General features: G+C 40.6%; 1 protein-coding gene across 3 annotated transcripts in view; it reads right to left on the bottom strand.

Annotated features, from left to right (window-relative positions):
* Positions 1-878: 878 nt before the first annotated feature.
* The window catches only part of dennd4c (DENN/MADD domain containing 4C), an 81,109-nt gene continuing 57,449 nt past the window's right edge, over positions 879-24,538 (bottom strand). The window contains exons 13-34 of one of the 3 annotated variants that reach the window (XM_062065203.1): positions 21,837-21,982; positions 21,614-21,652; positions 21,333-21,463; positions 20,842-20,974; positions 20,239-20,445; positions 20,040-20,168; positions 19,812-19,959; positions 19,650-19,742; positions 19,450-19,569; positions 13,883-14,014; positions 12,786-13,819; positions 12,528-12,714; positions 12,348-12,445; positions 12,095-12,270; positions 11,537-11,689; positions 6,028-6,220; positions 5,835-5,945; positions 5,620-5,757; positions 5,420-5,537; positions 5,195-5,351; positions 3,235-3,299; positions 879-3,157 (exon numbers count right to left, since the gene is read on the bottom strand). In XM_062065203.1, the coding sequence (XP_061921187.1) occupies positions 3,021-3,157; positions 3,235-3,299; positions 5,195-5,351; positions 5,420-5,537; positions 5,620-5,757; positions 5,835-5,945; positions 6,028-6,220; positions 11,537-11,689; positions 12,095-12,270; positions 12,348-12,445; positions 12,528-12,714; positions 12,786-13,819; positions 13,883-14,014; positions 19,450-19,569; positions 19,650-19,742; positions 19,812-19,959; positions 20,040-20,168; positions 20,239-20,445; positions 20,842-20,974; positions 21,333-21,463; positions 21,614-21,652; positions 21,837-21,982 (3,845 nt within the window). In that variant the 3' untranslated portion in view covers positions 879-3,020. Of the gene's footprint in view, positions 3,158-3,234; positions 3,300-5,194; positions 5,352-5,419; positions 5,538-5,619; positions 5,758-5,834; positions 5,946-6,027; positions 6,221-11,536; positions 11,690-12,094; positions 12,271-12,347; positions 12,446-12,527; positions 12,718-12,785; positions 13,820-13,882; positions 14,015-19,449; positions 19,570-19,649; positions 19,743-19,811; positions 19,960-20,039; positions 20,169-20,238; positions 20,446-20,841; positions 20,975-21,332; positions 21,464-21,613; positions 21,653-21,836; positions 21,983-24,538 lie in introns of all 3 variants that reach the window. The other 2 variants (XM_062065202.1, XM_062065204.1) reach the window with 2 other exon arrangements.

Here is a 24,538-nt window from a genome sequence, read left to right as displayed (position 1 = left end):
CAGTGCGACGCTGCTTCTAAATCGCTGTATCATACAAGTAGTATTATCACTGGAGGACAAGCTAAACATGCTACACTACCCACTGCAGGAGGATACAATAAGCCATGCTAATTTTTTTAAGCTAGAGCTCTTGGATGTAAACAGGGGTATATATACATATACATATATATATATACACACATATATATATATATATAAATATATATATATACACATATGTATACACATACATAGGCTCATATATATGTGTATATATATATATATATATGAGCCTATCTCATATATATATATATGAGATAGGCTCATATATATATATATATATATATATATATATATATATATATATATATATATATATATATATATATATATATATATATATATATATATATATATATATATATATATATATGAGATAGGCTCCAGCACTCCCCGCGACCCCAAAAGGGACAAGCGGTAGAAAATGGATGGATGGATGGATACATATATATATTTTTTATATATATATATATATATATATATATATATGAGATAGGCTCCAGCACTCCCCGCGACCCCAAAAGGGACAAGCGGTAGAAAATGGATGGATGGATGGATACATATATATATTTTATATATATATATATATATATATATATATATATATATATATATATATATATATATATATATATATATATATATATATATATATATATATATATATATATGTGTGTGTGTGTGTGTGTGTGTGTGTATATATATACAGACCAATTTGCTTCTCATAAATATGTGCTATAATCTGATACACTTATTGAAAGACAAAATCTTATTTTAATAAAATGCATTTATAACTAAAACCAATTATAATCTGAAATCAAGGTAAAACAAAAAAAAAACATTTCTTCCCAGTTTATTTTATGATAGAACAATTGATGTAAAATCTATGATTTTTATTTAAGAAATTGTTCTCTTTCCGGTCGTATATGACAGTAGTTTACACTAACCATGACCTCAAAATCTTCTCCAAATAAATCTTCAGGAATTTGGTTCTAACATCTACTATAACAAACATGTCTGACAGCCTGTTTCATGTTTATCAGAAGAGGAGACGTGAAAAATTCTCAGCCTTTGTTTATAAAAAAAAAAAAAAGAGCAGATTAAGATGGTAACAGACTCTAAGCTTGATCTGCCTCTTTCTGAAACAGACAACCCTCAATTTCTCTCATCTCAAGGTTTACATACTCAGATGTTCCATTTAACCTGCTTTCTGTAATACCCCCCCCCCCAGTGGAAAGCATTTATTTATACAGATGTTTGTTTTTTTGCCACTTTAATTCATGCTTTGTTCTTTTCTTGTTTGCCCTTTTTAAAACGTTGTGTTCTCATTCTTTAATGGGTTATTTTTTCTTTTCTTTTGTTGTCCTTCAATCTCCTTGTTTTATTTCCCCATTTCCCTTTATCCAAGTGTTTTCTCTTTAGATTTTCCATTTACTTGTTGATATATTATTTTTCCCAATTTCAATCTAATTTGTACACGTTTTTTGTTGTTTGAAGGGTTCTTTTGAGCCATACAATTATTTAATTCTGTTTGACCTTTATTTCTTTAAACATTTTTCTTTCAAATTTTTCCTTCTTTTGTTTTTCCTAAATATTTCTTTTAGAACCCCTCACCCCTTTTTCCATTGTTTCTACATTTGTTTTTTCACACAAAAACACACCAACTAAACTTGTCCCCCTGTATGGATTGATTTAATTAATATTTCCCAATCATTATGATGCCACGACAGCTGTCAGGTGTGCAAAGCAACCACAGATTAGCCATAAAATCTTGACCAAGTGTCACGTTTAGACTGATGTGCCCACATAAAACAGAAGTAACTTAACAGTACAGACAGACACACTCAACAGAGAAGAACTGTGCCATCCTCTTGACAATTAAATGTAAACATGAACATAATGCTAGACATGTTTAATTAACAAATTGCATATACATTCCCTTCTTCTTTAAGTCACTTTGCTCATGCAAAGAGAAACAATTAATATAGATTAAACATGAATTATATTTAATTGTAATTAATGCAAAGCAAATGTAAATTGTTTGACAGCAGTAGTTTATATTACCAGATATTGTATATCATTCGATAGATTATTTTTTGATTTTCCAAACTATATCATCTGCCTAAGCTAATAAACTAACAAAACAAATGACATTTTATTTTCAGTCTGGTCACATACTTGTTTTATTGCAGCATACTTCTGTGTACACATTTCATTCCTTTCCACAGGACGGTGAGAATCACTATTTTTGATTAATTGTTACAAGTTTTAATCTTTCATGACACATTAAAAGGGTTATTAGTCATTAAAAACACTGACTGCATGTCAATAATACAAAAATAAATAGAGAAACTCCTTTCTTTAAGTTTGTTTGTTTTGGAAGGACAAACAAGTTAAGACTGTGGGGTGAATTGGACGTTGTATTTTGTCCATTCTTTCAGTGGAATGTTTTCAAATATTAAACAGCAGTAGTGAAAAGGTCCGAGCAAAGTTGTTGTGTTGAAACTGTAAAAAAAATAAAATAAAAAAATAATACGTCAACTGAGTCATGAATAGCAGGAGTGAATAATATAAAAGGCAAACACAGCCACCATGCTTTTGAATTAGCGATTGTCTGTGACTTCATTCTGTTCTGTTTGTGCTGCTGGCACACATATTTACACAAATCAGAGGTCCTACTTCTGCACCTGTACATGCCACCAAGAAAGGCACTAACATTCATTAAGACTCAAAGCCGACAAACCGGAAAAGTTGCAAAAAATGTGCTCCTCCTAAAGAAAAGAAAAAACAAAACAACAAAAAAACCAATATGTACACGAGTTACAAAGGTGATTTTTGTTTTCCAGAAAGTGCACTAACAGTCAGTGTCAGGCTATAAGACACTTAGGAAAAGTAAGAACAACAAACGCTACACATAAAATTTAAGGCCAACAGTTGCATCACCAGGCGGAGTACCGTGGAGGTGTCCCGATAATAACAGACTAGATGAAAGGGGCGCCAAAACATTTGAGGCACCACTGCACGTTGGCGCTGGGCGGCCGGTCAATGTGGTGCAGAGATTTGAGTTGCTCCTTGCTCAGATTCTCGTAGGCCAGCAGGTACTCTCTGTCAAAGGCCTCTAAGCAACAATATAACTCGAGTTAGAAAAGCAGAAACAATACAAATAAATGGTGTTATGATGCAGCGTTCACTCACCGACGTCAATGTTTTCCCGTCCCAAGGCCACAAGTGAGAGAAACAAAATTTCTCTGTAAATACTCCTTGAAGAAATAACAAAAATGGCATAATCATATGAAATGTATTTATTTAAAACGATCGCACGGGGTGTCCTTTTTTTTCCACTGTAAATCGATTTGTGGCATCTAAAAGTTGTAATTTTGCGAGAAATAAAAATACATTTTACAAAAATAAAAAATATACATACAATATGCAAGGTTCTAGGACTGCAGCTATTGATTATTTAAGTAATAGATTAATCGATTGATTGGTTTGTTCAATTAATTGAATGAACCACACTTTATAGCCTCAATGCATATTTTCAACAAATTGAAATCAAATAAACAAAAAACTTAGTTTGCCATAACCTTCATTCTTTTTTCAAAGAAATACACAGTCATCAATATTGAAATTGCATTTTAAACACGTGTGCAATAATGAAATGAAAATATATTACCGGTAAATATAAGTTGATATTTATATATACTCTCATGTGCGCTCTATTACAGAGTGTGGAAACTACCTGGACATATTTCAAGTTCCAGGGACATCATGCAGTCCGGATTTCATCAATTGTGTTGCAGCTCTATAAGGTTTATACTAATATGTTTTGTCATTAATAAAATAAAGCTGGCATGTACATCTACATGGGTTGCTTGACAAAATGTATAATATCAAAATAGAACCCGCATCTTTCAATTTTCTTTAGTATGCGGCCTCCCAGAAGTAATGAGAATTGTTGATTTTTATGATTCCGATTAAATTTTAAATTTTGCTTTAGGATTCAGTTCTTTATCGGTTCTCTTATTGATTCTCATTTGGATAAAAGGATAAACAAGCTGATTAGCGTTAACCTTATTTAGTTTAGAAGAAACTTGAATGTACAAACGCAACAGTGAGGTCGTAAGAGGCCGACAACCTCCATGGGGTGCCAGGGTTTAGGACTCAAGGTTTCCCCAGAAAAAAAACCTTTTAAAAATAACTATAATGTAATAATACAATCAATAGTCTACTGTAGACATAAAAAATTACATTAAATTATTATTTTCAAAAGAATATATGAGCAGACCACTCAAAAGTAAACCTATGTCAGCTAGTGACAAATACAAGCAAGTCAAGTCCAATAAAAGTGTGCATTGTGCAATTCTGTAAACATCAGCTATAAACATTAAGCACTATTTTGCTGAAAAATAAGCATATGTGTTTTCTTCTCAGGAAGAATATATTTTTCTGCCTATTGACAGTGTCTCCACTATGGAAACCAATTCTCAGACAGGGAGGAGGCCTGCAGCCTGCCAGTCAGATTTCCATGATAAGTATTTATGTCAAGTTTACAGTTTTTAACAGCATTTTTTACAATGAGGTGCTAACATGACAGGCAGTGTTCGTTAGTTAGTTGATTAGTTAGTTACCTGCAGTATATCTCCGACATTGTCGCTGTTGCTGCTAGTGGAGATTCAATTCCGGTTTGGACAGGCTCCAAAACGCGTCATTCGTTCAAAGTTTTCACATTCTGTGTGTGCTACTGTTACTGCTAGTATTTCCTCTGTTTAATGAAAGATCCACTTTGCAAGTATTGCACATTGCCCTTATGTCTTCCTTTCCCGTGAGTAGCTCTCCAGTTTTTGTGCCACTTCCACAGAAATCGATTAGGGCATCGTTAACAAAACTGGCAAATGATTCCCAGGAATCGAAACATTGGGAGCTGATTTTCCATTCCCGTCCCCAGACCTCAGTGAAAAAAATTTGGACACCCCTGCCCTAAAAATTACAGTGAGACTTTTGTACAGTGCATTGAGCTGTGTGAGAAATTCCAGGTCAATCTGAAAAATGCTAATAGTGCTACCATGTGGTGCATCGGTCATACAAATAAAAGCATGTGCGACACAGTGGGTGTTTGTGATTTGGCACATTGTCACCAGGAGCAATGCGTACGTACCTCTGCCGCTTGATGCCCTCCGGAAGCCGTTTGCTCTCTCTGATCAGCAGGTTGATGGGCCCGTATACGTCGTTGGTCTGGATGTTGCGGACAATGGTGTTGAGGAGCGTGCGAATATCCTGATGGTCCGTCGGCGCCAACGTCCCCTTTTTTTCCACTGGGAAAACAACAAGAAGAAATGAGCTTGAATGAAATATGAGCCTCTGCTCGGCCATTTTCACCCACGTAAGGTCCTCCAAAGCAGGTAGAGGGGTTCTCCTGCGTCTTGGTGCAGGTTGATGTTGTCCCACAGCAGCAGGATGTATACTTGCTTGCTGTCCTGGGATAGTGATGTCAGTGGAAGCTGCACAGACACTTGTTTTAGTGGTTGGAAGGTCTATAGAAAAAACAATAATAAGGGCAGGGCTCATTGAAGGATGTAGAACCTGCGCTCCGTTGTTGCAGTGTTCAGAGGTCAGGATGAGGCCGGGTAGGTGACTGGGAAGGTCCAAACGACGAAAATACCAAACAAGGTTCCAGAAGATGATTGGATGCTGGCTAAGGAACTTGTGGGTGTAAATGACCTGGCAAAATCACATTAAATTAGTTTCACAACAGTAAAGGATGCACATGCATGTCTGTGTTTGTGAATGTTTGTCACCTGATCTCCCTCATTCTCCAGGAGGGTCTCCAGTTCTTTGCGCAGCACCAAGGGACTGAGGTACGGCACAGACACAGGCTTGGGGTTCGGCCTTGTTGCGGTCATTCCTTCCTGTTGGTCGTTAATACCAAGGCTTAGCGACACGCATTACAAAGCAGGTTAAGGTTGTTTTTTTTGTTTTTTTAAAACCTACCGACACTTCATGCAGACTGCAGGGGAGACTGGTGGTGGAGACGCCGTGGCCGGGTCCAAGATATGAGTCCAGGCCCTGCAGCGGGCCGCCGACGCTGTTGCTGCGTGTGAGAGACGTGCCACTGCTGGTCTTGGCTGACGCCTGGTGCTCCAGTAGGCCCAACGGATCAGACTGCACTGGCTCTGGAATTAGGCTTAAGACACAACAGGAAGACCGTAACTCCAAACAAAAAGTATGGTGATTAGGTGATGTAGGGATGGGTACCGAAATTTGGTTTTATAATAAAAAGTAGCGTGCCTCAATTGTGCGCTAAATGAATGCACACTCTGCCAACTGCAACATGTACTTAAAGGGGAACCGTACTTTTTGGGGAATTTTGCCTATTGTTCACAATCTATAAAACACATGACTAAGAATTAATTTTTTTATCCATCCATCCATCCATTTTCTACCACTTGTCCCTTTTGGGGTCGCGGGGGGTCGCTGGAGCCTATCTCAGCTGCATTCGGGCGGTAGGCGGGGTACACCCTGGACAAGTCTCCACCTCATCGCAGGGCTGTATTTTTTTATGCATTCTAAATATTAAATAAATGCTCTCTATTCTGCCTTTATTATAAAACCCTTAAAAAAACATACAAACACCTCCACTGAGGTTTTATATACCGTATTTTCCGCACTATAAGGCGCACCTAAAAACCTCCAATTTTGTCAAAAGCTGACAGTGCGCCTTATAATCCGGTGCGCCTTATATATGGACCAATATTGAGCCACAACAAACCTAAACTTCATTTTCATAAAGTTTAGGTCTCGCAACTTCGGTAAGCAGCCGCCAACTTCATTATTCCCCGTAGAAGAAGAAGTTCTTCTTCTACGGTAAGCAGCCGCCCCCGTAGAAGAAGAAGAAGCGCGCGATGCATGCTGGGATATATGACTGCGCGAGGCGTGCCGTTTTGATTTCCATTTGTTTGTTTATGTAAAGACCCCAAAATGGCTCCTATTAAGAGACACGCTTACGACGCAGAGTTTAAACTTAAGACGATCAGTCACGCAGTAGAACACGGGAATACTGACTCGATTAATGACGACTTTGACGAGACGGAGCCGGGCATGTTGGATGCCGTATCTGCCCAACTGTTTAATTCGGACACTAAAGAAGAAGAATTCGAGGGATTCGTGGATGAGGAATAACTTCATAAAGTGAGCTTTACATGTTTATTTTGTGTGTTGTGTTGTGTGACATTAACGTTTGAGCAACGTTGAGTTATTGATATATTGTTATTGCTCTGCACTATTTCGAGTGTTACTATATTGTGATTGCACTAACGTTTGATTTACCGTAACAGTATCACTGTTTTTTACGTGTTTATTGAATCTGGGAAAAGTTCCCCTCCACTATGTGATATACTGTAAATGTTGCACTACTGTTATACCTTGCTGTTGTTAAAAGATAAACAAAACACCACGTCACTGACTTTACCTCAGGAAAAATAATAAAACAGCTGTTTATTAATTTTGGGAGTGAACAGAGTTGTCAGAACGCTGGTTTGTAATCTATTAATTAAGTTTGACTGACCTATCTGACTGTTTTGTTGACATTCCCTTTAGCACAGCTCCATCTAATGGATGCATAGGTGCGCCTTATATATGAACAAAGTTTTGAAATATGCCATTCATTGAAGGTGCGCCTTATAATCCAGTGCGCCTAATAGTGCGGAAAATACGGTACATGCTGTAAGCACATACGGTATGTAATGTAGTAACGGGCACATTTATGATAACATAATATTTACATATTTTGCTCAGTTTAAGCATACGCATTAATCAAAAAAAAAAAAGTCTTAACAACATCACTAATTACTACTCACTGCAGACTTCATGAGCACCAACAAACATAATAAAACATCACAGGTCTGCTGTCATTAGGATGCCGACTGCTAGGATGTTCATATATTCCGATTTAGATGAAAAATGACTCATAATCCTCACAAAGAAAAGGGGGGTGGAACCAAGTGTTTTTCTGTGTCGTTCTCGCCATTTCCGGGTCAAAATTGGCTGTCAAAGTGTACCAACTTGTCGGAATACATCTTTGTTCTTCTATTATCCAGGTGAGAGGCATCATTTATGATCTAGAATAAAGTTTATCAAGCAAGGAAGCAACTGATCAGTCGATCATGTTAACGGCGCTGCAACAAATAGTTTGTCTTCGTTAGCGCTTATAATAATATCACAAATACTTGGTTAGAATTCAAGTCACGAAATGTAAATGGAGTATTGTTGGCGCTTTTTGGATGTTTTTTTAATTGGGTTTTATGGGCGGAATAGAGGACCTCCCATTGTCTCTGCTGTAAGCAGACTTTTATTTACGAGTTAGAATGCAATAAAAAAACATCCATCGTCACGACTTTCATAATAATTGTGAACGATAGGCAAAATCCTCCAAAAAAGTGCCGTTCCCCTTTAAGGCTGATATTAACTTCTTGTTAAGTAAGTAAAGTAGCGTTCTGACTGAAGCAAAGAGTTTGACCCTCTTCTTTAACTTTTTTATCGACCTTTATATGCAAACAGCAGTGCTTACGTCCAACAGAGCACATTAATTTCAATGTTGCGCTTGCCACAACACTTCCTCATGCAGTAATCACAGTCATGACTAGTGATGTGCATTCACGAAACCCAGAAACCTGAACATCAACATTACTACACAAGCATGTCGGTTTTTTTGCACAATAGTCGAATTTAGCTGTCGTTTTATTTAGATTATTGAAGTGCAGTCATCTTTCGCTACATCGTGCATCAAATATTGTGGCTTCACTCCATCGCAGATGTTATATTAAACTTAGCCTACATATTTTTGGTATTATATTATGTTTTACAGTGCTGTATTTGTCTTGTTTTATATTATTATGTTGTGGCGATATTCACCAAGCGAGACTTTAATTTCCAGGTTAAATGTGACAATCCTAACAACACAGCCTCTAATCTTAGCGCCATCTTCACCGGACAATTAAGTGGCTTTTGACAGAAAAACTTTTTGATGCACTTCATATTCAACTCCTGCCTCACCAATAACAATTCCCTACATTGGTGAGCCTTTGAAATGAGCTCAGTCAAAAAACAAGACGTGAGACTTGCAAGGACTCAATGGGACTTGGCATGGCACTTAATGCTAAAAAGACGTATCAGCTCTCAGCAACATTCTAGAAAATGCTAGAAAAAGAGGAACTCTGTTGACGCACTTCATCTTCAACATCAATAACACATCACCACATGGCATAGGTGTGCCTTGTGAGCAATGTCGAATGACAACGTTGGACACGCAATGCTAACAACACGGCTAATGGTCGTAGCTGCAACTGTCAAGTTGACCAACGCTCCAACGATAAATATATTTAATTTATTTAATATTAGTCCTACTTCGCAGAATTTAGTTTACCACGGTCAGGTCTAGAACAAATTAGCTGGAATTAACAAGGGACCACTGTTCTGTATTTAAATTACTCTTCTGTTGGGCTGTCTTCAAATAGAGATTCGTCGATTCAATTTGGAGGAGTCTGATCCCACTCTAAACCTCACAGTTGAATCTGCTGAAATTAATATTCCCTCAGTTCTCTGTGGGAGGGAGGCGAGTTAATACCTGCTGGGGCCACCTGCGTACAGCAGGTGTGTTGGGAGGATAAAGTGATTGCGTTTATCAAGTCTTCTTTAAATATTAGAAAAACATTCTTGTGTGAAGACAAATAGTTTTTAGAGTATAAGAAACGCATCTTACTTCTTTCTGGCTGTAACTTCAGACTTCCTCAGAGCAGTCGCTGCTTCCTGGTGTGACGTGAGGTCTCTAAAATCAGCTGTTTTGGCCTCCCACATTTCTTATTATATAAAATATATTTGTCTGCACACAAGAATATTTTAATAATAGAGTTGGGAGGATATTTTCTACGTGATGAAAACTTGTCGGGCCGCGCTGCTGTCAGACACAGAGATCGCTGTGCCATCGCGTGCCTACGGCTAGCCAAATCCCACCGTCGGTCCTAGTGAAACTTGCCGGAAATTGGACACCGGGACACACCACATCTCCTCTTGAAAAAGTCAATGATTCTCCCACAGGTTGACATATGGAAACTTTTTGTTACTTCCTCTATTGAGCCAAATTTCCAGATAAGACCTCAAAAGCTGTGGTTTAGCCTTTTGACGTAAAAAAAAAATTGCCCTATAAAAGGTATTCCTTTTATAAGTACCTTTAATTAATGAACTTGGAAATATTCAAGTATGTGCATAAAGTGTTAAAGCACATCCATGTGACGTTACTGACACCTAGTGACCAGTCCGTACACTATTACATATCCCTACTTGTTTATTTCTCTTTAAAAAACGCCAAATCTCGGAGTGATCTTTGATAGTGCCTTCAAATTCACCAAACAGGTCAGCTCAGTGGTTAGTACCAGCTTTTACCATCTCAGAACCCTAGCAAATACCAAGGCATATCTCTCCCAGAGCGACCTGGAGACTGCTATCCACGCCTTCATCACACACCGGCTAGACAATAACAACTCACTGTACGCTGGCATTGATCAGGCATCACTCCGCCGTTTGCAGCTTGTGCAAAACGCGGCTGCCCGTCTCCTCACCAGTACCAAAAAACGCGAGCACATCACCCCAGTCCTGGCCTCACTCCACTGGCTCCCTGTCTGTCACCGCATTGATTTTAAATTACTTTTAATTGTTTTTAAATCCCTAAATGGTCTGGCCCCACAATACCTGACCGAGCTGCTGCATCACCATACTTCGTCTAGAGCCTTAAGGTCAGCTGACCAAATGCTTTTGGCGGTCCCCAGATCCAGGCTAAAGACCAGAGGGGACAGAGCCTTTTCCGTTGCCGCCCCTAAGCTCTGGAACAGCCTTCCCCTCCACATTAGGTCAGCCCAGAGCCTGGGGGTCTTCAAAACCCTCCTTAAGACATACCTCTTCTCGCTGGCCTTTGACCCGAGCTGAGTCCACCCACTGGGCCACCATTTCTAGTCCCCCCCCCTCCCACCCCTTCGCTTTAGTCGTATTTTTCAATTTGTCGCACTTTTATTATTATTATTTTTATTCTGCAAATTTTTTTTACTTTTTATTCGACCCCTTTTACCGTATTGCATTTGCATTATCAGCACATTCATTGTTTATGTTCTTTGTATGTTTTTTTGTTTTGTTTAGTTTTTTGCTCTATGCTTTTTTTTAACCTGTAAAGCACTTTGGTTCAATTTAAAAGTTGTTGAAAACGTGCTATATAAATAAAGTTGACTTGACTTGACTTGTCATTAAAATTTGACTGATTATCCGTGATGGTCAAATCTACAACAAAAATCCTTAGTTAAAGACAGCCCAAACAAACACTATTCCGTTTCATTTGCATGTCACAAAATTCAATTAAAAGGCATTGTTTTTAAACAAAAAAAATTAAATACCGATTTAGCACCAGTGTCAGTATATAAGCTTTCCTCTTTATATGAAGAGTTGCTTTAATAACTACCTCTTATGGGTTCCAAGAGAGGTAGCCAGAGTCTCCCTTGGCTCCTCTGTGGGGAAATCAATGAGGTCCTGCGTCTTCATGTCATTGGGAGCTGTGGGTTGTCCACTGGTGCTGTGAATACTGTCTCCTGAAGCACTGGGATTCATGTAGAAGCTAAAATAAAAATAAAAAAATGGGAAACTCCAATTTACAGCAAAGGCTCCAATTTACCCCTCTATTCAATTAACAAGCCGAGTCACGGTTCTACAAAAGCATATCACTGCAGGGGAGTCTAATTAGTGCCAGATCAAAGATCTTTGGCATTAACAGTTGTAGATGTAGTCAACCTCCTGATGTAATTTTTTAAAATTAACTCCACAAGAAGGCAGTAGCTCCATTTGAAGTACCGGGCAGATTTAATGACCTCTGCATGTGCTTTAACATGTTGCACTTGCCATACTGTTGTTTACAATTAACTCATCAGCGCTATTAATGCTGACTGAGCAGTTTGCTCTTTGCCACTATTACAACATTGGTTCCAGAGCATTCACGGCAATCACAAGTGGTGCACATTCGTACCCGGTCATCGCACGCAAGTCATGAAACTCTATGTGCAGCAGAGGAAGGAAGGCTTCACGACAGAACGGACAACTGGTGTTGAGGTTGGAGTCGTTGGCCGTCCATCCCGCCATGATCTCTTCGTCGTACACCAGGGCATCGCACGAACGACACTGGGAACAGCTGGACATCAGCACCTGTTAGGAAGACACGGCTGAAATGTACATGTACTGTGGAGAGACGATGTGAGGAGATGGTGTTTTGGTATTGGAACCTCCAGTGCGTGGCTCTGGAAGATGCTGGAAGAAGAGGCGTGGTGTGAGGAGCCTTGCTCGGAGTCGGGAGCCCTGGCAGATCGCCCCGGAATGGCATCTGCAGACAAATGACTGTTTAAAAAAAGCTCTTAATGGCCGTCATTGACACTTTCCTTAGATGTCAGAGAGTGGCTGCCTACGTGTTAGCTGCGTCCCTCTTCCAGTATCACTGCTGCTGCTGCTGCCGCCAATACTGGTGCAGCTCTGGTTTAGACCATTGGCTAGCAAACCTGGGATGGCCCCGCTCTCGACACTGTCATCTACATCCGTCAACATGTGTTCATCCAGGTGGGCAGGGAATCCCCCTCCACTTGGACCTTGTTCTTCCTGCTGTAGAAAGACAGACTGTATGACATACAATGGTGTAAAACCTTGGCAATAATGTTTAGGACACGCACCTCATCGTCTGAGTATGAGTACGCTGTAGCAACGGCCACCAACATTTTGCTGGCCACATTGGCCGCCTGCTTCATTCCAGACTTGAGGACGTCAATTTTAGGCCCAGACAACAAGTTGTCCATCTTGATGCCTGAGATGGAGTTGATGACAGACCCCAGTGAGGACCCCTGGGAGGACTTGACGAGCGCCGTTAGTGAAGACGATCTCACAGCTGGACTAGCGGCCTTGTTGACGACAGGCTTCGACTTTACCGCAAACGTCTTGGAGCGAGTGACAGTAGAGGGGCTGCGTTTCGGCGTGTCTGCCGGCGACCCAGTCGGTGTTTTCGGCACAGGTGCGGGAAGGCTGGATCTGCGCTCAAATAGTTGTTTCGACTGCGGGGCGTCTGTGGACTCGCCCTGTGGCTGCTTGAGTTCCATGCTGGAGGACTTGTTGCCCAGCGGGCTTTTCAGACTCATGTACATTTCAATCTCCTCGGCCAGGTTGCGCGACACAACAGGGGGCACTGAGCGAGGAGGCTCCTGGCTAGTGACAGACGCCAACTCTTCGCTTTCTGACATCAGGAGGGAAAGAGGGTCTGCCCCCACATCCACCTCACTTGTTTCAGTACGTTTCCTCTCACGCTTCTCAATCGACTCCTTTTTTCCATCCACCTTTATCTCAAATACTTTTCCTTTCTCTGATGCTGCTTCTTCATCAGGTAGCTTCCCAACAAACAGTCCCTGATCATCTTCTGGCTCTTCCTCCAGGTCCTGAAAGAGGGCTTTGGACACGCAAGGGGTAGGGGTCTGGCCAGTGGAGAGAGCGGCGGCAAGGATGCGGGCGTCGGCGCCAAGCTGGCTCGCCATGTGGTCCACGCCTTTGTCCGAGAGCATACCGGCCCGTGTTTCAGCACTAAAGCTGCGGCTGCGCTCGGCAAAGGCTTTCTGTCGCTGATTTTGAGGCTGGGCTGTAAGGTTACCATCTTCCGTCGAGGCATCGTCATCGGGGAGAGACACGTTATCGGTCTTGCTTTTCCTTCGAAACAGCGTTCCTGTAAGTGTGGGACATTTAAATGTATGTTCATTATGTATTTAGTCAAACCGCTTGGCCTCACCTGATTCCCTGCCAGCATCAAGGCTCCCTGTGGACAGTCTCACTATACTTGGGACAGGCAAGGGAGCGTCCACAGGACTGGGGGCCTCTGCCACTGCGAAAGCACTGTCCACTGATCCAGAAATGTCTCCTCCTGGTTTAAAAACACACATCAATACACCAGCAGATGACAGTAAAAAATATTCTTTGACAGCCTCGATTGACCAAGTTCTGCTATTTAGACAAGATGAGTCCCAAACATTTTGGAGGGTAACGGACTGGTGCAAAAAATACATCTTCATATGCTGCAAAACCACAAAGTTATTTACCTTGGCTGTCATGTTACAATGAATACAACTAAGTAGGGCAAGACAGAAAATATTTTTTAGTTATCCTCTGTTTATTTTTACAAATATATGTGTTCTTTGTTGTTGTGTTGTTTATACATATTATTAATGTGTTATTTTATTGTTTAAAAAAGTTATTGGACGCATGAAGGCTTTGGGACAAAAAGCCAAAAGATATTGGCGTTCTTACGACACACAGCGCTGTACGCTTAGCTTTTTGACTAGTAGCACTGGTGCTACTAAAATTAGTAGCACAGAAAAAATTTAGAAGGAATATGAATGGTCTTAAATATCAAAATTTCATTATTAAAACTCAAACAACATACAAATGTGCACTCATACATATGAACAAATCGCCATCATAAGGCCTATTGCAACTAAGGCTGAAACGACGCGTCGACATAGTCGACGTCATCGGTTACGTAAATACGTCGACGCCGTTTTTGTGCGTCGACGCGTCGCATATTTACGTCACACTACCGTCATGGCGAAGCGCAAAGCAGATGATCAAAGCAGACGATGCGAGCGGTGCGAGCGAGGGGGGAAAAGCATGCCAAAAGTGGTCAAAAGTGTGGGAGTATTTCAATAAACGGCCTAATAATGTTGTTGTATGCACACTGTGTCGAGCGGAAATGGCCTATCATAGCAGCACAATGGCTATGAACGAACATTTGAAAAGAAAACCATCAACTAGTCAATCGTCCGCGCGAGCATACGTTGTCATCATTACACAAAAACATGAATGTGTCATTTGTATCTGCTAGGGGTGTAACGGTACGTGTTTTGTATTGAACCGTTTCGGTACGGGGCTTTCGGTTCGGTACGGGGGTGTACCGAACGAGTTTCTAAGCTAAAGCTAAAGTGTTAACAAGCTGCTTTGCTCCGTCTGCCTCTGTCTCAGCACCCAGCATTGTCCCACCCACACAACCATCTGATTGGTACACAGAAAGCATTATCAGCCAATCAGCAGTGCGTATTCAGAGCGCATGTAGTCAGCGCTTCAGTGTCGAGCAGATAGGTGTTTAGCAGGTGAGCATCAGGCAGCGGACTCTCCCCAAATGATAATAAACACCTCCCAGTTAACTACTAGTAACATCACTATGAGCCCGTTGACCTTCTAGAAACTTAAACTGCAGCTCAGCTCACTCGCAGTCCTGGCTTGAGGTGAAGGCTAATTACCTCTCAGTTCCAGCCACATCGACCCCTTTTGAGCGCCTATTTTCAGCTGCTGGGAATATTGTAAACATGAAAAGAACCAGAGCATGTACACATGCTAACCTTTCTTCATTACAACTGTTAGTCACTCACTGGAATGAGTAGAATTGGTTATTGTGTACTGTGTTGGACTGGATGTTTATTTTGCACATTTTAAAAGCAATACTTAATGTTTACAGTGCTCCAGAATATTTAGATTGGCACTTTTTTGTGTTGGATGTTTATCTTTATTTTTGCACATTTTAGCAAATAAGCAATACTTTCACTTTTGTTGAAATGTTTACACTGTTGTTACAGAATATTTCGTTTTGCACTTTTTTGTATTGGATGTTTATCTTTATTTTTGCACATTTTAAAGCAAAATAAGCAATACTTTTACTTTTGAAATGCTTATACTATTGCAGAATATTAAGATTTGCACTGGATGTTGACTTTTATATTTGCACATTAAAAAGCAAATAAGCTACTTTTAATTTTGTTAAATGTTAAAAGTTTTAAATGTTTACATTGTTACAGAATATTTAGTCATGTTGTTGTCAATGTTGACTGAGTGGCCATACTTCTTTTTTTTTTTAAATAAAAGCCATGCCTTTTGAAAAAACGGGCCTACATTTATTTTTTCATCTTCATTTTGAATAAAAAAAATAATCGGTAAAAGGAAAAATAATCTATAGATTAATCGGAAAAAAATAATCTATAGATTAACCGATTAATCGAAAAAATAATCTATAGATTAATCGATAGAAAAATAATCGTTAGCTGCAGCCTTAATTGCAACTATTGATTAAAACACAAAGAACATCCATAAACAACCACGAGTGTAGGGCTGGGCGATATGGATAAAAACTTAAATCCCGATATAGTTTGGCCCATAAACTAACCCATTTATAAAAATATATGTTTACGTAACTAAATATCTCCACTATGCCTTGATTTTAGATTTTCGAGAGAGATGGAGATCCCAAATACACAAAAACAGGTACCAACAAGTAAGAAAAGTAGTTTTTGCTTAATAGGATCCCAACTTACTGTAAGTGGTGTTTTGAGATTAAAAAAAAGAAAAAAGCCTTGAAAATACAAGAAATGGCAAATATAATCTCCAATCTTCTTTAAAAAACATTTAGCTATGCTCAAATCGCCAGCTAACAAAAACACAAAAAAACAACATTTGAAATAAAGTGCATTGGTTTAAGAGGACATGTTTAAACATCAGCAGCAAAATGAAAATAATTAACCTTCAATATTTGGCGTTTGATATGTAAACATTATCATAGGACAAACACACAAAGATTGTATCTTTGATTTGTTGTTCAATATTCCCTCTGACCCTTGTTGTTACTAGCGCGCAGTGGCGTTTTTGTCAAGTTTTAAGGTGGTGAAAAAAAAGTCAGCTACTGAACAGTTCCTCCAACTAAGACTTTGTTGGAAGACTGAAGTGTGTGAGCTTGAAGGAGCGGGGCTCCAGGCTCACCGCCCTCTGTGCATGGAGGAGGAGTAGGACAGAGCTTTTAGGGTGCACAGAATGATCAGTGACACTTCAGGTTATGGTTATGAATTAAGTTTATTTCAAACATGCTATACAGATGGGCAAACATTTTACTCTCGTTTGATCAAATTTGGATATATTCATTTTAGTAGCAAAATGCTAATTAATTGGTTAAACTTTGTATTCGCACGTGTGCTGCTTTTTTTCATTACTCGCACAATCTATTTTTAGTCTCAAATGCGAATAAAATGCTCACACTGTACAGTGCTGATATGTCGATATAGATGAACACTTAATTTCCAATACCAAACAATTTCAACTAATACCAATATATGCAGCAGCTCTTTCCTCAAACTAATGTCAGGTCCCATGCAGTGTAATGAATGAACACATTGAACTTATTAATATATATATATAAGTAAAAAAGTAAAATAACATTCTACTATCAACAAGTAAGACTAGTCTGTGAATGAACTCACAAATAAATAAATAATGACAACTATAGAATTTGTAAAGCTGTACATTTGTATGTGACAAAAACAAAGTACAAATTATGTCTACTAATATAATGATTGAGATTATAAACTGGTGTTGGAAATTCCACAATGTTAAATGTTTATGTTGTTTTTATGCTTCATTGATAATGTATTTTTCATCACACATTGTAATTTAGTTTTTACATTAGCACACAATGCGATATGTGCCGTGCCGTGATCCATCCATCCATCCATCTTCTTCCGCTTATCCGGGGTCGGGTCGCGGGGGCAGCAGCCTAAGCAGGAAAGCCCAGACTTCCCTCTCCCCAGCCACTTCGTCCAGCTCTTCCCGGGGGATCCCGAGGCGCTCCCAGGCCAGCCGGGAGACATAGTCTTCCCAACGTGTCCTGGTTCTTCCCCGTGGCCTCCTACCGGTCGGACGTGCCCTAAACACCTCCCGAGGGAGGCGTTCGGGTGGCATCCGGACCAGATGCCCGAACCACCTCATCTGGCTCCTCTCGATGTGGAGGAGCAGCGGCTTTACTTTGAGCTCCTCCCGGATGGCAGAGCTTCTCACCCTATCTCTAAGGGAGAGCCCCGCCACCCGGCGGAGGAAACTCATTTTGGCCGCTTGTACACGTGATCTTGTCCTTTTGGTCATAACCCATAGCTCACGACCATAGGAGAGGATGGGAACGTAGATCGACCGATAAATTGAGAGCTTTGCCTTCTGGCTCAGCTCCTTCTTCACCACAACGGATCGATACAGAGTCCGCATTACTGAAGACGCCGCACCGATCTGCCTGTCGATCTCACGATCCACTCTTCCCTCACTCGTGAACAAGACTCCGAGGTACTTGAACTCCTCTACTTGGGGCAGGGTCTCCTCCGCAACCCGGAGATGGCACTCCACCCTTTTACGGGCGAGAACCATGGACTCGGACTTGGAGGTGCTGATTCTCATCCCAGTCGCTTCACACTCAGCTGCGAACCGATCCAATGAGAGCTGAAGATCCTGGCCAGATGAAGCCATCAGGACCACATCATCTGCAAAAAGCAGAGACCTAATCCTGCAGCCACCAAACCGGATCCCCTCAACGCCTTGACTGCGCCTAGAAATTCTGTCCATAAAAGTTATGAACAGAATCGGTGACAAAGGGCAGCCTTGGCGGAGTCAAACCCTCACTGGAAACGTGTCCGACTTACTGCCGGCAATGCGGATCAAGCCGTGCCGTGATACTTGAGAAAAACTTTCTTTAAAGCTGTCACATGTATTCTCTTCATTATTCTTTTGCCTCATTATTGTTGTTTCTAGTCTCCATTTTAACTGATTATAGCCACAGTTTTTTTCAGTACCATCAGTCGCTTTATATCATTATTTTGTTGCATAAACACTGCGTGTGACTTCAAGTCATTATTTTTAGAGGTGTGATATTTGATTAGAAGTGTTAAAGAAAAATGCCTTATTCACCACTCACATAACCAGTAAATTAAAATCATATTGCAAATGTGTTATAACAAACTTAAAAATAAGTCCATACTGCAGACATAGCAGTAACCTTGATGCTTTGTGGAAGACGACAGTTTGGTACAGTGTGCCGAAATAATTATTGGAACAAAAAAAACAATTGACAGGTGATAGGATATCAAATTTTTGGGCCAATATTGGCCGATAATAGCAGTCAACCAATATTATGGGACATACCTAGAAATAATTGCATTATTTTGTTAAAATGTTGACATTATCTTATTGTTGTATTAATGTAGTGCTAGTAAATTGTAAGAAACGGTTGAGATTTTTTTCCTGTGTGATTGTATATTATTAAAAAGAAACATCAATATTTCCACAATCTGGTGATTTGGGATCCCTGGTGTAGAAGCTATGTGACAAAGTAATGAAGGGTTTCACGACTTAGAAAGTAGAGGGCCCAATTACTTTGCAGCTTTGGTTGCAATATCAAAGAAAAAAGTAAACAGGAAGTTCGGGATGTTGAAAAAAAGCATTTTAACGTCTTCTTTTTTTTTTTTATTGTCTGAATGCAAGAGTATTTTAAGACATACATACCATTATGCTGTGCTTTGGCTTTGCTTCTCTCAGCAATCGCAAGCATAGCTGTATGCGATGACTCGGAAAGTTCTTGATGCAGCTCATCCTTGGAGCCGTAGCCTTGATCGGAATGGCTACCTGTGGTTGCAAGAAACAAACACATATTACTTTAATACGTCCTTAATGAAGGTGAGATGCGTGATTATAAGGTGTACTACTTGTTTGACATAGCTTGTCTCCGGTCAGGTGATCCTCCATGTCTCCCGAGCTGTCTGCGCTGCAGTTGCTCAAACGGTTTGAGGATGGACCTCCTAAAGTAAATCAGACCAACATTGATGAATGTGGTCACATTTAGTGTGATTCACAAATGCAACCCACACCTGTGCTTGACAATGTTGCTGCCTTCCTGGATGAAGATTGCTTGACAGCTTGCTTGAACTGAGCCACCCCGCGCAGCACGTTGCGAAGCTTGGTCCACATAAAGAGTCCGCTGCGGTTTCTGCTCGGCCATGGGCTCTCTAAGGCCGCCTGCAGAGAAAGCACACATTTTAATTTGGAAATGTCTGAGCGGCATCAGTATTATGCTTTACAAGCCACAGGTAGTATACCTTGTTGTAATAACCGTATGTGATGGCATTGGGATGAACGCCGGCTTTCTTCATTTCGACCAGCACTCGCACAGCCATAACAGGAAGACCCCAAACGCCGCAGAGCTGCATTACCACTCTGTAACAAACCTGAGCACCATGGACGTAAATTAATTTGACATGAAATGTAACTTATATTACACATTTGAACAAGACTTACCTCATCCAACACCTCCACCTCTGTCGTCCTCATCTTCAAGAGGACATTGTACGCCTGCTGCATGGCGCGACTCTTAGACTTGGCCAGGCGTAGTGCGGCTGGCAGGCAGATGAACCACAGGCTGTAACAGTGGCTGAACAGACAGCGGGACCACAGCTGGGGATCCGAGTAGAAGCGCTTTGCCATCTTGTACGCCAGTTTGATCTCCTGGTGGCGGTAGCAGAGCAGACATCACAATACTACTCAGTGGCCTAGTGGTTAGAGTGTCCGCCCTGAAATCGGTAAGTTGTGAGTTCAAACCCCAGCCGAGTCATACCAAAGACTATAAAAATGGTACCCATTACCTCCCTGCTTGGCACTCAGCATCAAGGGTTGGAATTGGGCGTTAAATCACCCAAAAAAATGATTCCCGGGCGCGGCACCGCTGCTGCCCACTGCTCCCCTCACCTCCCAGGGGGTGAACAAGGGGATGGGTCAAATGCAGAGGACAAATTTCACCACACCTAGTGTGTGTGTGACAATCATTGGTACTTTAACTTAACTTTAACTTAACAATGTTACTTTAAAAATTGAGGGGAATATTGCCCGGGATGTTGTCCCCACCTGCTTGGTCCGTTTGGCTAGTAGAGCAGGGCTGCTGGAGAGACTGGCCCCCGCTGTCCCTCTGCTGATTGCAGGCCGTAGCTCCAGAGGACGGTCAAACAGCCCCATCTTTAGCCGGGGGAAACGCTTGTAACTGGAGCGTGACAAAGAACACACACCGCAAATGCTCCAATTAACATCACTATTCAATTAAGTTCAGATTTTACTATAGTTGCAAAGTGCCTGATCTACAAAAGCAAATAACCTCTGCGTTTTCTACTAAGCGCTGGGTAACAACATGGGCATTAACAGTTGTGGCTGGAGGCAACCTCCTGTTGTAGTCCTTATTAACTCCACAAGATGGCAGTAGCTATTGGTACTCAGTTGTGGGTGTGAAAGTTAGGGGTTTTGGCAAGTTTTGCAACATTAAAATATTTAATGAGCTCTCACAATACTGTATATTCCCATCTATATTTATAGTGGTTTGAGAGTGTAGTTAAACAATGCCTTACGTGTATCGTTTGGGCGCCTCATGTTCATCCTCAGCCGGAGGCTCAGGAGGCATCACAAAGACGGTGTGCTCGCTCTTCTGCGACTCATCCAGTTCAAGCAGTCTGGTGTCCTCTGATGACTCTCCTTCCACCTGTGACGAAAATCAGAAGATGAGACAGTAAAATCCTCTAAAACGGCTAAACGTTCACTATGGCTGAGAAGCAGAAATGCAACTTTAATAAAGAGGTGAAATGGTTACTCATTATCGAGACATAGATTTGATTTCAGAATAGCCAATTACCTTGGTGCCCTTGTCAGTGAGTTTATCAGAGGGGAAAAGCTGTGAGAGGTAGAAAGAGAGCAAAAGGCAACAGAATGAATCAGAGAACCTCGGCTTCTTTAGTCTCCCAGAAGATTAAATGTTAATTTTGCAATAAATCACAACAAAACCAAAGCTTGGTTTTGGACTAACACCCAAGTCAGAGAGGAAAAAATAAACAAGAGTGCACAGACTGATGTGTCACCTTCTCGACACAGTCGTCAAAGAAGGCCAAGCCGGTGTCCTTGTCGCTGACAAAAGTGCACTCCTCGATGAAGCGGATAAATATTTGGGTCTTGGTGAGCTGCGAGTAGAACTTCTGGTGAGCACGATCTCTGCTTTTGAGAAAACCTGCAAGAAGTAATTGTGTCCAGAGATTTGTTTGTATAATTGGACAACACACATTATCACCAAGGCTATTTAGGACAAAATGTAGGCCTGCCAGTCTTTAAGAAACTTACCAGTATGGGCCCCACCCCTCCATCAATGTTCCCTCTAATTTTTCAGGTGTCTGAGCATTATTATAATTTGAAAACCGTATTACCGTTTTTACAGCTTAAGTTAGGCCACTGAGCTGTTACATTTTTACCATAAAATCTACAATCCATGTTTTCACATTGCATTACTGTAAATGGAAAAATGGTATCACTGATGATTTTATGGGAAATGTGTGGCAACGGAGCTGCAAGGTTATTAGAGGAAAATCTCCTGACTTTTGCTTTACAGTGTATGTAGCCTTGCGGATATGTCATTAATGGTTGTACAGCTTAAAAGAGGTCTCTAAGAGTATGTACTAAATTTAGTGGCCACCCTTTGGCGGGCCAAACAAAATGACACAGTGGGCCAAATCTTGCCCGCGGGGCCCACTTGGTCGTCCCTGCCTTGGAGGGAACGTTGCCTTATATTTTATATATATATATATATATATATATATATATATATATATATATATATATATATATATATATATATATATATATATATATATATATATATATATATATATATATATATATATATATATATATATATATACACACATATATCAGTGGCATGCAGTCAGGGGAGGCAGGTGAGGCGGGGCCTCACGTGCCAACATGGAAAGAAAAAAAATGTAAAAAGAAAAAAAATTAATTAAATTGTTATATGTATCCAGTGATTATACTATAAAGTTATTTTCCATTTAACTTCACCAGTTTTAGATTATTTTTATTCAAAATCGCTGAATTCTCACATTTGCCGTTCAAATACTGAGAAGAGACTTGCGGTGATCAGCAGCCAGTTGAGCCTCACCATGGATTGCGCAATGACTCGGCTAACTGCTGGCCTGCTGTGCAGTGAGACCGTATTACTATATGAATTATATTATACATTTCCATAGTTTAGTTAGCTGAGGTATATAATGTACAGTGTATTTTGTCAACAACTGTATGTGTGTAACGTATTTCTTGTGCTGAGCAATCATAAAACGGCTGCGAAGACACACTGTGTGAGGCTCGCAGTAATCCCGCCTCATGGTGGTAGAGGGCGCTAGTGATCCCAGCGATCATTCTTGCGACTACTCGGCTGCAGAAGAAGTGACAACAAGCAGCAACAGTTAGCGATCGTTTATTTTTTCCTCTCGCCTGGACTTTTAACATGGAGGATTACATATCTAAAATAAAACAGTTTTCTAAACTGGACTTTCAATCGAAGCAGGAGGTTATAATTTAAGGAAGATCTCCATCGAGACAGAGAGACTTTTAAAACTGAAGAAAGATAAGGAAGACTTCTATAAACAAGTTATCGATGCTTTTGTTCAAAAGGAGCGGCGCATGGACTTCATTTATAAGTAAAGGTAAGACCATAATAACGTTTTTTTTTATTAAATGTGCTTTTTTGTGTGCTTCAGTTTGTATGTGTAAAGTTAAAGTTAAAGGCCTACTGAAATGAATTTTTTTTATTTAAACGGGGATAGCAGATCCATTCTGTGTCATACTTGATCATTTTGCGATATTGCCATATTTTTGCTGAAAGGATTTAGTATAGAACAACGTCGATAAAGTTCGCAACTTTTGGTCTCTGATAAAAAAAAACCTTGCCCCTACCGGAAGTAGCGTGACGTTGTCAGTTGTTCACTCCCTCATATTTTCCTATTGTTTTCAACGCAGCTAGAGTGATTCGGACCGAGAAAGCGACGATTACCCCATTAATTTGAGCGAGGATGAAAGATTCGTGGATGAGGAACGTTAGAGTGACGGACTAGAATGCAGTGAAATACATTTTTTTTTTCGCTCTGACCGTAACTTAGGTACAAGCTGGCTCATTGGATTCCACACTCTCTCCTTTTTCTATTGTGGAACACGGATTTGTATTTTAAACCACCTCGGATACTATATCCTCTTGAAAATGAGAGTCGAGAACACGAAATGGACATTCACAGTGCCTATTATCTCCACGATAATACATCGACGAAGCTCTTTAGCATGAGCTAACGTGATAGCATCTGTCTCAAATGCAGATAGAAACAAAATAAATAAATCCCTGACTGGAAGGATAGACAGAAGATCAACAATACTATTAAACCATGTACATGTAACTACACGGTTAATAGATCTCAGCCTGGCAAAGCTTAACAATGCTGTTGCTAACGACGCTAAGGCTAACTTAGCAACGGACCTCACAGAGCTATGATAAAAACATTAGCGCTCCACCTACGCCAGCCAGCCCTCATCTGCTCTGCTCATCAACACCCGTGCTCACCTGCGTTCCAGCGATCGACGGCGCGACGAAGGACTTCACCCGATCATCCGTGCGGTGGGGCTAGCATCGGCTAGGCGTCTGCTATCCAAGTAAGTAGTCCTTGTTGTGTTGCTACAGCCAGCCGCTAATACACCGATCCCACCTACAACGTTCTTCTTTGCAGCC

This window comes from Entelurus aequoreus, linkage group LG12, assembly GCF_033978785.1.
Source record: "Entelurus aequoreus isolate RoL-2023_Sb linkage group LG12, RoL_Eaeq_v1.1, whole genome shotgun sequence".
NCBI lineage: Eukaryota > Metazoa > Chordata > Actinopteri > Syngnathiformes > Syngnathidae > Entelurus > Entelurus aequoreus.
This window is presented reverse-complemented; position numbering and strand designations above follow the sequence as displayed.